Source organism: Puma concolor, chromosome B1, assembly GCF_028749965.1.
Source record: "Puma concolor isolate L17-30 chromosome B1, mPumCon1.1.hap2, whole genome shotgun sequence".
Taxonomy (NCBI): domain Eukaryota; kingdom Metazoa; phylum Chordata; class Mammalia; order Carnivora; family Felidae; genus Puma; species Puma concolor.
This window is the reverse complement of record NC_141670.1, coordinates 52,309,791-52,325,179: the sequence shown is the minus strand read 5'-3', so window position 1 is coordinate 52,325,179 and position 15,389 is coordinate 52,309,791. Positions and strand designations below refer to the sequence as shown.

Genomic DNA, 15,389 nt, shown 5'->3' with positions numbered 1-15,389 from the left:
TCCTTCCTGATAGAAACAGGTCGTATTGACTGGACCATTGAATCTGGTACTGCTGCCTATGAAAGTGGTTATGGCGCCTGGCTTTGCATTAAATCCAAGGCTGTTTTGTTTTTTAATTTCATGGAGTCACTGAGCGATATCATATTTGAATGCCCCAGTGATTGTCAGTGAACTAGAACTTTCTGGGTCATGCCATTACTTTGCCAAGTCAGTTTGCTACAGGAAGCTAAGAAGACCAGTGGGTCCATGACATTGGAACTTAGGCTTCCTACTCAAAACAAAAATTCCTGTGTCTAACCTAGAGCCTAACTCCCCCGGAGCCTCAAGACTTTACATGTAGTAGTTACATTTTAAAGTGCATTTGCCATGTAGTTGACAAATGGGAAGAGATTCAGTTGACTGCTCACAGAATATTATTGGTAGAAGTGGAAATTCCAAAGAAGTGAATTTTAAATTAGTTGGTTTGTGGGTTTGAAATTAAGTTAAAGAGTTTAGTGTTTTTAATAAGAGCCATAGGTCCTTTGGACAGTGCTTTGCCAGAAGCCATTTCATTTCCTGCTCTTATTATGTATCCTTTTATTTAAAGATGATATAGTTGTAACAGTAGAGAACATTTTAAAGAGAAAAATCTGAAATCCTTTCACCCTAATGTAGTAATTTTTGTTTGCATTTATTCTTTTTGAATTTTTTCTCATTCATTCAATTAGTTATTGAGCTCCTATGTGTCAAATACAGTATGCTCTCATTCGTGTGTGTTTAAAAGCTGTAAAGCTACCAGCATTTTTTGTTCTGCATTTCATAATCCTGAGTAACTCATGTCTCCTTGAAGTAAAAAATATCTGTTTTATAAATGGGAGACCCAGAGACCCAGAAATCATAAGTGAAAGGTATACCAGTAGTAGAGCTAGCTTTGAAATTCAGTTTTCCTCTCATGCTACATGCTTTTGATTGTTTCTACCATAAAGAAGAGACCATCACGGATTCTGGTTGTGAAACACTGTCTTGAGTTTTAAGTCATTTTAAAATTTATTTGATTTTACTTGTTAACTAAGGAGTTGTTGTGAAGGGAGGCAGAAAGTAGTTTACAAAATTGTCTCTTTTCCAAAATCCATTTTGCTTTCAGGATTCTCATAGTTTATATTTGTGCCCCTTATTTTAGAAAGAATGGTATTACTGAAAGGCACCGTGTTGTTTTTCTAGGGAAGGATCTATCATCTCGGAGCAAAACAGATCTTGACTGCATTTTTGGGAAAAGACAGAGTAAGAAGACTCCTGAGGTATTAAGCCACATACAATTGATATGTTCTGTTTCAACACCGCTTGGTTTTCAGCTGTGCGTAGAACTATTTGTATCTATTACTGATAGTACTCTTTAGATAAAGCTCCAAAAAAAAGATGTGAGAAGTCTCAAAGGCTAAATGTGACCTTCTTAATAATAGTAGTTGGAAGATACAAGGATTCTAAAGAAGAGTATGTGTCACCTGCTTTTTCCCTTGTGTGAGGACTAGAGTAAACTCTGGGAAGAATGCCTTTGCTGACATATTCAATGGGGAAAATGTCTCTCCCATCCGAGGATGCTTGCAGCGGTTTTGTTTGCTCAGACTGCATAACTGTTTGGGATGTGGCTTGGGAGGGACAATGTCATCTACATAGTCCTGTCCTGGTCTGCTTCCTTTTAAAAACATTTTGAAAGTGTAGGATCATCACCAAGAATCTGTAAGGGATTTGGATGTAGTATTTCCTCCATTGTACAATAGTGTTTGTCTTAAAACTAGGCGAGAGCAGGGTGACTACACCGTACCCTACATGAGATGAGTCCATAATTCATAAGCTTCATTAGTAAATTGGGCTTTGTAATTTAGTATGGAGTTTTTTGTGCCATTTCCAAAGTAAGAGGCAGTCCTGAGTTTGGATGTCAAAATAGAATTTGTGAAATAGGGGTTTCTGGAGATATAGGAGTAAAAATTTAAAATTGGTGTCGCCTCCAAAAATCCGCAGTATGGTTGCTATAACTATTACTCAGTTAATCTGGTGTGTCCTACTTAGATTTCTTTATTGGTTTCTAGCCAAGGCCCTGGTGCAATTTTTTCTGACATTTCTCTAGACTGACAGGAATTTTTCCAGGGTAGTAGCTTTTTGTTACTTCATATTATTTCCGAAGACTCTAGAATAAGCAGTTATTAGAAATTTTTGCTCGGTGATTTCTTTTGCAGGTTGGGACTAAATTCCATTTGTCAGGGCTTTTCTGCCCCTACACCTTTAAAGTGAGGACTGAGGAAGCAGTGCTCCGTTGGCTCGCTGAGGGGCGGTGTTTATAGGTCTCTGCTGAGTCATGTCAAAGGCAGGTGGGCCGTTAGGGAGGAGGCGTACTATCATCAGGCCACACTGGATGTTTCACTCCCAGAGAGGCTGTTGGAAAGAGCAGAGGATCATCAGACAGCCCTGCTTCTGGTCACCCCTCTGCCCCTCAGTGGTGACTGTATGACCTGGATTGGCGCAGGCAGGCCCCTGCCTTGTTCACTAAAGACTGCATTTGTCTTATCTGAGTCTTCCTCTTTAATCACTGTCCTTTGATCATGCTCCATAATTTGAGTATCCTCAAGGATGTTCTATCACCTCTGCACTGACCTAACCATGCCCTCCCATGGCCACACCTGGCACCTTTGCCTCGGCCCCATAGTCCATCCTGGACCCCTGAAAATAACCTTTTTGTTCCAGCTCTGTCAATCCTGCATTCTTACTGTGCTGGCATTTCTGGATCTTTGTGTTCTTGGATTACTTGGCCTGCCTTTTTCTCCCTGCTGCCTGAAACCGTGGTCTTTTGTAGCACTCTGTTTGAAATTTTATGGTTGAACAGATCAGGGAAGGAAACTTTTGGTAGAACTTTAAAAGAACTTCTGTGGTAAGCACAGGAAAGCTTTTTGTTAAAGGCAATTAGAGGTTTCTAATCCTCTGGCAGACATCTGCCTGAGGACTACTGATGTTAGGTGCCTTGAGGTTTTCAACACTGTCTGGTATTACTTGGCCTTTTGACGGTGATGTCATTCATGACCACGTTGACATGAGCCTGTATTTGAGGAGCTTTGGAAACAATTCCCTGGTACTAACCCAGGGAAAATCTATTTTGGTGCAGTTGGTGTGGAGAAGACCGGCCTTATAGGATCCTGTGTTTTGTGCAAGATTTATATCCAGGCGTGTCTTCATCTCTCATTCCAGCTTACAGTCCTCCTCTTGTTGATGCATTGAACATCCTGATTGTTCGCTGAGGAAGTTTTATATCAGGACGCAGCACTTGGTCTGTAGCAGTGGTTCTCAGCATCTCTTGCACTCAGTCACCTAAGGAGCTTTTTAAAAAATGATAATGCCAGGGTGCCACCCCAGGCCAGTTAAATCCTAATTTGGGGTTAGGGTCCAGGAATAGGTACTAAAAAGAGAAGAAGAAAAATCGTTTTAATATCAAATAAAGCCTACCCAGATGACACAGGTGATTATTGGGAGTAAGGATTGAGAGCCACTAGTAGAAGCCCTGTCATATGTGACATTTGGGAGAGCTTCTGACTTTAGGATTACGAATATTGCCTAGGACAGGGCTTCTGAAATCTTAGTCTGGACACAGACCGTCTGGGAATTTTATTAAACTGCAGGTTCTGGTTCTTGAGGGTGGGGTGGGGCCCAAGAGTCTGCATTTCTGAGAAGCTCCCAGGTGATGCCGATGCTGCTGGTCACACTCTGCTGCATGCAGTACAAGGAGTAGATTGGGCCCCGGTGGTATTTGACATTTAATATACGTCTGTACGTATTTGCGTATAACATGGAATGTATTTAAATCTAATCACATTTTAAGACACCAACTAAGAAGTATTTCTGTAAAGCAGAGTCACTTTTAAGTTTTTATTTAAATTCCAGTTAGCATTAAGTACAGTGTAGTATTAGTTTCAGGTGTACAATGTAGTGAGTCAGCACTTCCATACAATACCCGGTGCTATCACAAGTGCCCTCCTTAATCTCCATCACCTCTTTCACCCGTGCCCCCACCTACCTCCCCTCTGGTAACCCTCAGTTTGTTCTCAATAGGTAAGAGTCTATTTCTTGGTTTGCCTTTCTCTCTAAAGCAGAATCACTTTTAAATTTAAGTTTTAGATATGTGTGGATTTTCATATATAGAGTTGGCTCTCATTGAGGCACACCTGTACCTTCCCTGAATAAATTGTTGCTATGAAACCTTACCATGTTAGTTACAACGGTCCTTATAGCCAAGGGCAGGAGGCCTTTGATGAGATTTGTTTGAAAATACAACCTCTTTTGGTTCCTGTTTGCAGTTGGAAGTAGGATCACTTGTTTTTACTCCCTTGACCCCCTAACAGTATTGGCCTGAAATTATATTTGGCATTGCCAAGGTAAAGGTGCTGCTGGAGGTCAAATACCTAAAGAATCTTAGACACCATGGCAGTGTTGAATGTTGAAGTAGTAATCCTCCCTGGGTGCTCTGGTTAAGGTGCTGATGGTAATCTTGTCTTTGCATCTGGATTTAAAGAACCTTGGGCATTGACCACATCTGGCTTGGGCAACATTGTCTCTCTCACAACTTAGCCTGACTTACTGATTTCTATAACCCCTGACTGTTGTAGTGATAGAAAAGAAACTACAACCTTATGAAGCATGTATGTGCTGGACACTGTGAGAGACATATATGATAGTATTTCATTTAATCCTTGTAACACTTCTGTGAAGTAGGCATTATTATCACCTTTTTAGCACTAAGGAAACCAAGGCTCAGAAGGATTTGTTATGAAGGTCCAACACAGCACAAATGGGGTTTAAATCCAGGTCCCTCTGACTCCAAAGTCCTTGTCCTTTTCCCTCTCCCACAATGTTAATTAACTTTTGTGCATTAAAAAAAAAAAAAAAAATCTATGTTTAAATGAGTCCAGTTATGCCTCAGAAATTTTCTTTGAGATTTTGTTAGAGACATAAGCAGTTAATACGTCATCATAATTTTGTGGGGAAATGGTTGGCTATTATTTTGCTGAAAATAATGGTTTAACTTCCAAAACCTCACTGCCTTGCCTTCAGTCAGAATTGAACTATGGTGGGTTCAGAAGCATATTACAAATGCCTGGGCCAGCTTTGGGAACAATTTACTGTGCTGGTGGGAGCTGAAAGAAAGAGCCAGCCAGGGGCGCCTGAGTGGCTCAGTCGGTTAAGCATTCGACTTTTGGTTTCAGCTCAGGTCATGATCTCACAGTTTCATGAGTTTGAGCCCACGAGCTCTGTGCTGGCAATGAGGAGCCTGCTTGGAATTCTCTCTCTCTCCCTTGCTCTCTGCCCCTTCCCCGCTTGTGCTGTAAAGAAAAAAAAGAAAGAGCTAGCTTTAGTTTCTGGAGCACAGATGCTGTGTTACTTGTGCATTTTCTGGTTTCTCATATGCATCAAATGATCTGAATACATTTATCAAGAAATATCTGCAACCCTTAATTAATACAGATTTTTTTTTTGGCTTTTTGCTTTAAAGCTTCTTATTTGGAAATAATTACAGATGCATAGGAAGTTGCAAGGATAGTTCAGAGGGGTTTCTTGTACTCTTCACCCAGTTATCCCAGTGATTACATTTTGTACAACTATAGCATAAGATGAAAACCAGGAAAGTGACATTCATACAGTCTGTGTGTGTAGTTCTGTGTATGCCACTTTATCCCATTTGTGGATCCTGTAACCACTGTCTCAGTTAATTACAGAACTATTCCCTCACCATAAAGATCTCCCTCATACTACCTCCACTTGTAGTCAACTCCCTTCCCTGCACCTTCCCCAACCTCAGCAACTGCTGCTGTCAACACAATTGTCTGATTCAAGATTGAATGTTCTATGTATCAGCCATTTGATCTCTCACAGTTACATGCTGGGTCCACTTACATCTGTAACAATCAGTACCCAGATTTTAAGGGCTGATCGTAGTTTCCATGATCTACCTTGGACACTTAATGCTTGCTAGCTTTTATGTCTTTTGCTAGATTGTATGTCTTCTATCTTGTGGAACTTTAGAAAATGCCCTGTAGAAATCAGATTGTTTGATGTCTTTGAAATCCAAATGTATTTGGGCGCCTGGGTGGCTCAGTCGGTTGAGCGTCCGACTTCAGCTCAGGTCACGATCTCGTGGTCCGCGAGTTCGAGCCCTGCGTCGGGCTCTGGGCTGATGGCTCGGAGCCTGGAGCCTGCTTCCGATTCTGTGTCTCCCTCTCTCTCTGCCCCTCCCCCGTTCATGCTGTGTCTCTCTCTGTCTCAAAAATAAAAATAAACGTTAAAAAAAAAAATTAAAAAAAAATAAAATCCAAATGTATTGATGAAGTCCTTTACTTTAGTAATGTCAGAAGTACATGAAACTGTAAAGTGATGATAAATATAAAGTGGTATCATTATTATATGACAAGTTTGTTCTGTGTAACATGTCAGTGCAGGAGAGGTCCTTGGACAGTATCTCTGGGTACACTCATTATAGTGGGTTGGTGAACTCCTCTAAGTTGCATGCAGAATTTGTTTGTGGGCTTATGTACATGTAAGTATGGATATATAAAGTCCAGAGCTTTCATCAGATTTTCCTGGGAGTCCTTGATCCAAAAGGAATTTTTAAAATCCAGGACTGTGCATAAAAAATCTTCCTAGTTAAAAAAAAAAATTATATAAAATGAACATTTTCTTTGTGAGGGTAGTAGTAGTAGTGAGCCTTGTATTATGTAGAGGAGCAAACTGTGCCAGACCAGGAATCTGATTCTTTAATTATTTTGAATATAATATGTAGGAAAAAAAACCACATCAAAATAACAATCTAAGCTAAACCTAAGATGTCTGGGACACATTGATGAAATTTCGATTATGCCTTTTATCCTCTCTGATCTTGACACATCAAATGAAGAAATCAATCTCCTGTATTTTTACACATGGAGTTTTTCATCCATCACACACACTGGACAGTAAACTACATAAAGAGAGAGGATTTGTGTTGTATTCATCTCTGGGCCTCTGGCATGGCCTTGAGTCAGTGCTTGGCACATGGTAGGAATTCAGTAAATTAAAATCTCCTTGCACTTCTGTTTTTTAAAAATGGACTTGTTTCTCATCTTAAAAATGGTTTGTAGAGCTTCAAGGTTGATATTTGAAATATTTTTTTCCTTTTGGAATGTTTTAATTAATAAATAGCTGTCTCTTCTCTGAGAGTAGGAAATATTCATCAGTTAACTTTCAATCCTATGCCAAGCATAATCCACTGGTACACCTAGTAGTTTCTCAAGAAAGGATTATTGAATGAATGTTTGCTTATGCCATTTTGTGTTTTTAAAAATCAATCCCATTTGACAGAAATTGGCCTTTAGACATTGCATTTCACTCTGGAATAGTGTTTCATAGGCTTAACTGTGTTGTATTTTTAAAGAAATTAAAACCTTCCTGTCTCTTTAGGAACTACCCTCTGACTTTCTCAGTGCTCAGTGTTTTCTCAAGCCGCAGAGACAATCTAGCGGCACTGTTGCCCTATCTGAATCTGGCTATTCAGAACTACTTGCTTAAATAGTGAAAGATCCTCACACACTACCGAGTAGTCAGAAACCTTTTAGTAAACTGCTGTGTATGGGAATGGTTGGTTGTACATTTCTAATTTCCAAGTCCTTCCTTTCCCCATCATCTTTGTAATAGGAAGACAATGACTCTGGATTGGAGTGCACCTAAATTGGAGATGTATGCACTTTCTGTGGAGACAAAGAAATGATCGAATATATTGAACTGAGATTGCTAGGGCCCCTTGAGACCTACAGCATATACTTGTGCTGGCCAGTGCCTGCCAGGAGTTATAGATACGTGTGTGTGTGTGTATGTGTGTGTATGTATCTTTTCTCACTTGGTGTGCAAGTGGGAGTTGGAGACGCTAAAAAACAAATTCCATTAGTTCCTATCTTGTTGAACTTCCTGATACTCCTCTTTTTTTTTTTGCTTCTCTCATTTTTTCCCTCCCCCCACCTTTCCAGTTTCCTTCCTCTATCCAGCTTGTTTCCTGATTCAGCCTTATCACTAGAGAAAATACTCCTAAACCATATCAAGGATTGAGAATGTGTTACCAGCATTCCTACTTTGTTTCTCTAAACAGCGTGTTTCTGGCATAGTCTCTTGACAAAATAATTGTGTATTTAGTCACCTCTATAATCTGATTGAATTAGAAACTTTGTTATTTCGTACATGCTCCCAGGATACCCCAGTTAATGATCACTTTGCTTGAATAATCTGATGGCTTTTGCCTTTTGAACCAAAGCATGACTTTTGTGGTTTATGTCCCTTTCTTGTCAGTTATCATGAATTCCCTCTCTTTCCCATTTCTGACTGTCAAATCTAAAAACTCACTTCCAAGCAGACCCTTCTCTTTTAGCTAATTGAATTCACGGAGGTATTTTTGACCATTCCATTAGTTCTATAAATTGCCCTCAGTACCTCTTAAGGGAAGATCATTGGGAAAAGAAGAGTCTTTTTTTGTTTTTTGTTTTTTTAATTTTTGTTTGAAATGTCCTTGAGGGATATTTCTCCTTAGTTCCAAATGTTCCTTTTAATTACCTATATTCATGAATTAAGTTGAGTTTTATAAATTGTTTCCAGAATACAAACTCTTAAATTTGAATGTTTCCCCCTTCTTGCAACCTCTGTCACTGCCTCCCCCTCCTCACCCCTGATCTGGGCATTAGCATTCAAAAGCTGGGCAGTTTTCCTATACTAGTATTTGCTAAAGCCATCTTCTAATGAAGAACCTTTTAGTTAGAGATAAATTTAAACCAAGCCCACAAACAAGCCAAATAATACATTTAAGTCTATATTAAGTTTATTTTTTTGCTGGTGTTGATGACTTCAGTAATTCCCGTCACCATTTTGACTACTGATAACAGATCCAAAATAATCTGTCTAAGCTGGAAAACACTTTATTTAACCAAACTAAATAGATGAAAATTTGTGAAGATATGTAAAGCCTCATTTAATCCTGGAAAGATCCTATTTGGTAGCAGTTAGATGAGAATTAACTTAGAGGCCGGGACATGCATGCAACCTGACCACAGTTTTACATAAGCCAAAGCATGTAGTATGGCAGCTATCTTGCATGGAGGCTTGTGCTGTGTCAGAATGATTGTGCCTCCATGCTGAAAGAAGCAGGCTTTTTGCTTATTTTCTGCACTGGTGACCATATTTGAACTAGTCTGTTCAGGCCTGGGTGCCATATTTTAAGAGTGTGTTCAGACATGAGCCCTAGGGACCAAAGTATCAGGAAAGCAGGTTATGCACAGAACTAGCAAATGAGCAGTTAGGAAATTCTGCCTGAATTCTGAGAAATCCTGACTTGAACTTAAATAGTTTTACTGGTCCTCTAAAAAAGGAACAGATTTGTTTGCTATGCTTCATAAGGAAAAACTAGTACTGGTGGATGAAATTGATAGATATCTACCTAGAGAAAAGAAGCAACATGGGCTGATCAGCTGTAGGATGTACCTTGTGGTTTGTGTGAGGAATTCTTGAAATGAGAGAGTCTGAACTAAATGCTTTTGAGTACTTCCAAGTCTAAGGTTCCCTGATTCTGAAGTAAAGAGGACACATGAAATATATTTGAAATAAGTTTTATGTTGTCCTAGACTACAAAGGAAAAACATTACTTGGATTCCTCTTCTTGATTCTCCTGTACTTGGGACAATTTTGGCTTTATCTACTTCTGTTCCTTACCCAGGAGATGAATGTAAAAAGTCTTTGGTGTGTTTAAGCAAGAAATTGCATAATATTGAGGTAGAATAGCAAGTTGTCTTAACAATTCAAGTCTTAAAGGAGTTATTAGAAATGTTGAGTGTCAAGGTGAAGTTAACCGTCTTGGATGTTTTTTAATGTGTAAACTCCATTTTCTTATTTAGTGAGAGGGTTGAATTGTATGTCCTTCAACTAGATTCTGTTTTCCAGAGATTCTCCTCAGTGATATTTCCCATTCCACATACTCTTCTAGATTGACCCTTGCCACTGTCTAATCATGACAGTGGATGAGAAGTGGAGCCCAGTCCCCTCCCCTTCCATCTGGGCAGGACTGTGACTTGCTTATAGTGATAGAGTGTAGCAGGGGGGATGCTGCCTGACTTCAGAAGCCTTGCTGGCTAAAATACTTACTCTTGAAGGCTTCAGCCTTCATATAAGCAGTGCAGTAGCCCTGAACCCCCAAGCTGTAAGAAAGCCCAAAGCCCAGACTAGCCCACGTGGAGAGCATGGCACACAGAATTATGCAGGTGCCCTTTCTCTTCACGAAGAGAAAGAGGTTCTGGTCAACACCCTTTGATCGTTAGAGAGAACTGTAGCCAGACTCTTTGCCCAGCCAAACTCTTCCTTGAATTAGTGACCCACAGAAATAGCATGTGGTAATGAAAGGATTGTTGTTTTAAGCTGCTAAGTTTTGCAGTGATTTGTTGCCCAAATAACTGAAGTGGTTCTCTTAGGATCTGTCATTCTGTGGTTCTGTGATTATACATTGATGGTGAACCTGGTAGATCTGTCTTAACCTGTGGAATGAGGAAATGATGTCATCAAATGAATTGTTTTGTTTCTCTGGTTTCTTCTAAAGGGAGGCTCAATCAATGGAATATGGCATTGAGCAGGCACTTCAGAGTTTGATAAACCTGTGTTTGATCCATGAGTAGTGTGAAGACTGTGATTTGGAGCAAGTTACTTACCTCTCTGAGCCTCAGCTTTTCCATTCATAAAATTGGCATAGTAAATCATCTAGCAAGATTGAATAAGCCGTGTAAAGTTCTCAGCAAGTCTCTTGCATGCAATAAGTGCCCAGCGTATCTTTGTTGCTGCCTCTAAGATCACTGTCATGATAATTGTTAATACACTCAAATTTAAGGTGGTAAAAATAAACCTAATATAGAAATGAGAAAATTTTAATCCATTTGCACACAGTTACATGCTGAGCAGTATTATAAATGTACTGACTAACCTTACTCATTGCCAATAACCCCTTCCTTAAAGTCCTCCAGCAGGGAGGCTTTTTTGTTGTCATTTTGCTATTGTAGCAATTATAGAGGATTTCTTGGCATATCGATTTTGTTTTAATTAATATTTAAGATGAGTAATAACTAAGGCAGTGATCTTCCTTGTAATGTGATGTCCTGTACAATTCGGGTAAAGGTATTAGCATTTGTTTATCATGTAAAGAATTCATTGCTTTTAAAAAACATGAGAAAAAGAAAACTGAGGTAAAAGCTCTTTATCACCATCAACATTTATTAAGTATTCATGGAGATGATGGTACTGAATTTAATAAGTTTCAAAATGTATTTGATGCTATCCCTATTCCCAAAAGATTTACAGTGGTTTAGTACTGTTAGAGTCTGTTTGTTTATGAAAAGATAATAGGATCTCAGGACAGATAGATTCTTAAGATCATCTAGTTTATGCCCCTGTATCAAGCAGGACTATTTCTGTCATCATTGTGGAAATTAGTGTGATTCCATTATCAGAAGAAAGAGAAAACAATTTTTTAATGTGAGCTTCAGAGATTAAGTTAGATATAAAGAATGTTCTTTAAAGAGGAAGTGGATGGTACAAATTATTTAGAGAGGTCATAGAAAATTTAACTTCTGGAGATACTTGCAACTGGAATTAAATGCCAACTAAGAGAATTGAGGGACAGTCCATTTAGGAAGCACCAGGAGACCATTACCCTCCCCTTTTCTTTCACTAAAGTTCATCTGAGCAACATGACATCCTAGAGATAGGAAAGGACAAAATAGTAAATAGTTTACCAAGGATATTAAACTTAAATCAAGATGATCCTTTGTACCTGAGTACGTTCTTCACTTCTATTAATCCTTTTTTTTTTAACGTTTATTTATATATTTTGGGAGAGAGCACGTACACACACATGTGTACGTGGGGGAGGGGCAGAGAGAGGGGGAGAGAATCTCAAGCAGGTTCCACACTGTCAGCACAGAGCCCAGCACAGGGCTTGATCTCACAAACCGTGAGATCATGACCTGAGCCGAGATCAAGAGTCAGATAGATACTTAACCGACTGAGCCACCCAGGCACCCCTGTATTAATACTTTCGAAGCCAGACACAAAAGATATCCTCTTACAGGATATGTTCAGTTGTTTTCTTCTCTTCCATAATAAACATAGTTTGTTGGCACTTATTTAATAATTGGAAACTGGGAAAACTTCAACGGTTATACAAATTTACCTAGTGTATCCCAGGTATTACTGTAATTGCTGAAGCTGCGAAGATGATAGGATTTGGTCCCCTTCATGGAATTCACGGTCCTCTGCTAGAGGAGATAGATGTCGAAATATCTTGAATATAATGTAATAAATTCTATAAGAGAGTGTAAAGAGTCTTTTCTGCAGTGTATTTTTTCTATAGCAGCTTGAGTGATCTTTTGAAAATGTAATTGAGAGCATGTCACTACTGTGTTTAAAACCCTCCCACATTTTCTTGTCACACTCAGTGCAAAAGGCAAATCTTTACAGTTGCCTAAAGTCCTATATGTTGTGCTCCCCCACCCCCACCCCCACCCCGGCCCTCTCTCTTATATAGACACACACACACATACACTACCGCCCTACCTCATCTTCTGGGTTATTGGTACCCACTCTGCCCTCATCACACTGGCTGCTTTGCTGTTTCTCTATAGGAAAGCTTCCACCTCAAGTTTAAGTACTTGGTGGCTCCTCTGTGTGGAGTGGCTTGCCCCTGCCTCCTCTGCGTTTTTGTCCAAATGTCCTCTCAGTTGGTCTTCCTTGATTATCCTATATATAATTGAAAACACAAACAATAACAACAAAAAACTGTGACACTCTTATACCTTCTCCTTTGCTGTGTTTTTCTCCATAGCAGTCACTGCCATCTGATGTACTAAATTGTTTACTTACCATCTTTCTTCAGTAGATTGGAACCCCCGTGAGGGCAGGAATTTTTGTACTGTCTAGCATTTAGAAACATGCCTGGCACGGAGTAGGTTCTCACTGAAGGTTTTGTTGAATTGAACTCAGTTACTGAAGTATGTTTTAAACATTGTGGAAACACAGACCAGAGAACCATTAACTTTTACCATGATGTCAGAAAAATCTATAGAGAAGAACTGGTGATTGATCTCAGCCCAAAGGGCAGGAGTGTCTGAATGGACAAGGCATAGAAAAAAAGGTGTAACATGAACACCTTATCCTGGGTCTCAAACTCAAATGTCAATGGGATCTAGGCATCTGACTGTAAATGTGTGAATAGTCTAACTGTAAGATTATAGGGAATCAGGGAAATTGATATCCTGTCTGGAAGTCTCCAAGATTCATAAAATAATAACCATGATGTTGATGATGGTAGTGGTAGTAGATCTTGTTCAGGACAAGTGAAACGTGTTTGTGATCTCATGTAACACAGACTGCTGGTTTGGAATCTTTGGCTTAGCTGGAGGTGAGAAAGCCAGGGGGTTTTATGTACGTAAGTAAGTGTGCAAGTGTGGAATTGCATGGCAAAGACCAGCTGCTCAGGACCACCTTGCAGAGGCTAGGCAGCATACGACACATATATAAGAGGTGCTTCCTATCTCCTGCATTTGTGAAGATTCACATCAATCTTCTGTGGAACTTGTATTCCTCTGATATTTGAACTTGTACTTCTTCATGCTTTGTGGTGCCTGTCAGAGGCATAAGGATGCTAAGAAACTGCAAGAGCCTGCAACACCATGGGCGGCTGCTTGACTGGAGTGAGAGCTGAGTGTAAATAATGCCTGAGATGAGGTTGCTCGTGGCCTCATCTAACTCAGCGTGCAGGTGAAATCATTCCAAGTGAGTAAGAAGCATTGCAGAGCTAGATTTTCTATTGAGCACAGCTTTTGATAAAAAGAACAAGAGCTAGATATTGACTTTTTGGTGCCTGTTCTATCAGTGGTCTGTTAATCAACAGAGGATAAATTATTGCTCCTCAGAAACAGGAAAGGATCCCCTTGGCTTGAAGGCATTTCCGCCTTTCTTTTCTTTGTTTTTTCTCTTTATTGGTAGAGGATCTTTCCTCCAGCCATTTGCTCCTTGGGGGTTTTGTTAAGGACTGAAGGGAAACTGAAAGGAGCTCTTTTGATTTATCTTCTATCCTTTCCTTTTGGTCACTCCACAAGGCTGAAATAGCCGAGTTGGCTTTAATATGTCGCCATTAGAGACCAAACATTAGCTGGAATAAACCATCATGCCTCACAATGAAAAATGTCCCCTGATTGGCTAATTAATCAGTCAAAGGGGAATGACATGGCTCTCGGCTTGAGGGACTCTGCTAGAGAGAAACAGGCTGTTGATAAATGGTTTTCCAACAAATTCATATATCAAGGAAACTTAGTCATTTTTTAACTATAGTTTGTGTGACTGTAATTTTTTCCAACTTTTTCTTTTCTGCTGCTCTTGCTGTTTGGACTGCGTTTTTTATTGTTGATAAAAAAATATGGGATTTTAGATATGAGAAAATAAATGCTTTCTACTTATTCATGTCTCTTAGTCTGATTGGTTGTGACTGTCTAGGTTTATCAATAGGTGGAAATCCACTTTCTCCAAAATAATTTATGAAATTAAAGTTTCCTGGCTTTCTTCAAAGTTAAGATCTCCAGATTGTGGTCCACGCTGCCTCAGTTTGAACCCTGGCTTCATCAGTTGCTGGCAGTGAGCTCCTAGGCCAATTACCTAACCTCTCTGTGCTTTAATTTCCTCACCTTTAAAATGGGGTAATAATGGTATTACCTAAAAGGATTCTTAGTTTGGAGATTAAATGAGATCATCTGGAAAGCAGTTCAAATAGTCCCAGGCACTAGTGATAGTGAGCATTCATTTTGTTCCTTGTTATTTTTCAAAGTGATACCTGCACATTGATTTTAAAAATTAAGCTGCACTGAACAGCTTATAATGAAAAGCAGCATTCTGCATTCACATCCTGTGCTGCTCCATCTCCCAACTGTTCCCTCCAGAACCTCAAAGTCTTCTAAAATTATAGGGTATTTATTTTCATATTTAAAGATGTCTGTTACAGTGACATTCTTTTTTTTTTTTTTTAACGTTTATTTATTTTTGAGACAGAGAGAGACAGAGCATGAATGGGGGAGGGTCAGAGAGAGGGAGACACAGAATCTGAAACAGGCTCCAGGCTCTGAGCTGTCAGCACAGAGCCCGACGTGGGTCTCGAACTCACGGACCACGAGATCATTACCTGAGCCGAAGTTGGCCGCTTAACCAACTGAGCCACTCAGGTGCCCCTACAGTGACATTCTTGATGAGTTAATTTTTTTAACATCATCTGGACTTCTCTTTCAGTAGGTTACTGAAGAGAACTGTACTGACATAATTATTAGTTAATT

General features: G+C 39.5%; 1 protein-coding gene across 5 annotated transcripts in view; it reads left to right on the top strand.

The window, feature by feature from the left end:
• Window positions 1-15,389, top strand: part of PINX1 (PIN2 (TERF1) interacting telomerase inhibitor 1) — an 89,356-nt gene that overhangs the window by 30,656 nt on the left and 43,311 nt on the right. For 4 of the 5 annotated variants that reach the window (XM_086703814.1, XM_086703816.1, XM_086703817.1 and 1 more), the window contains one exon: window positions 1,201-1,277. The exons of the other annotated variant lie outside the window; for it this stretch is intronic. In XM_086703814.1, the coding sequence (XP_086559940.1) occupies window positions 1,201-1,277 (77 nt within the window). The remainder of the gene's footprint in view (window positions 1-1,200; window positions 1,278-15,389) is intronic. 5 annotated transcript variants of the gene reach the window in all.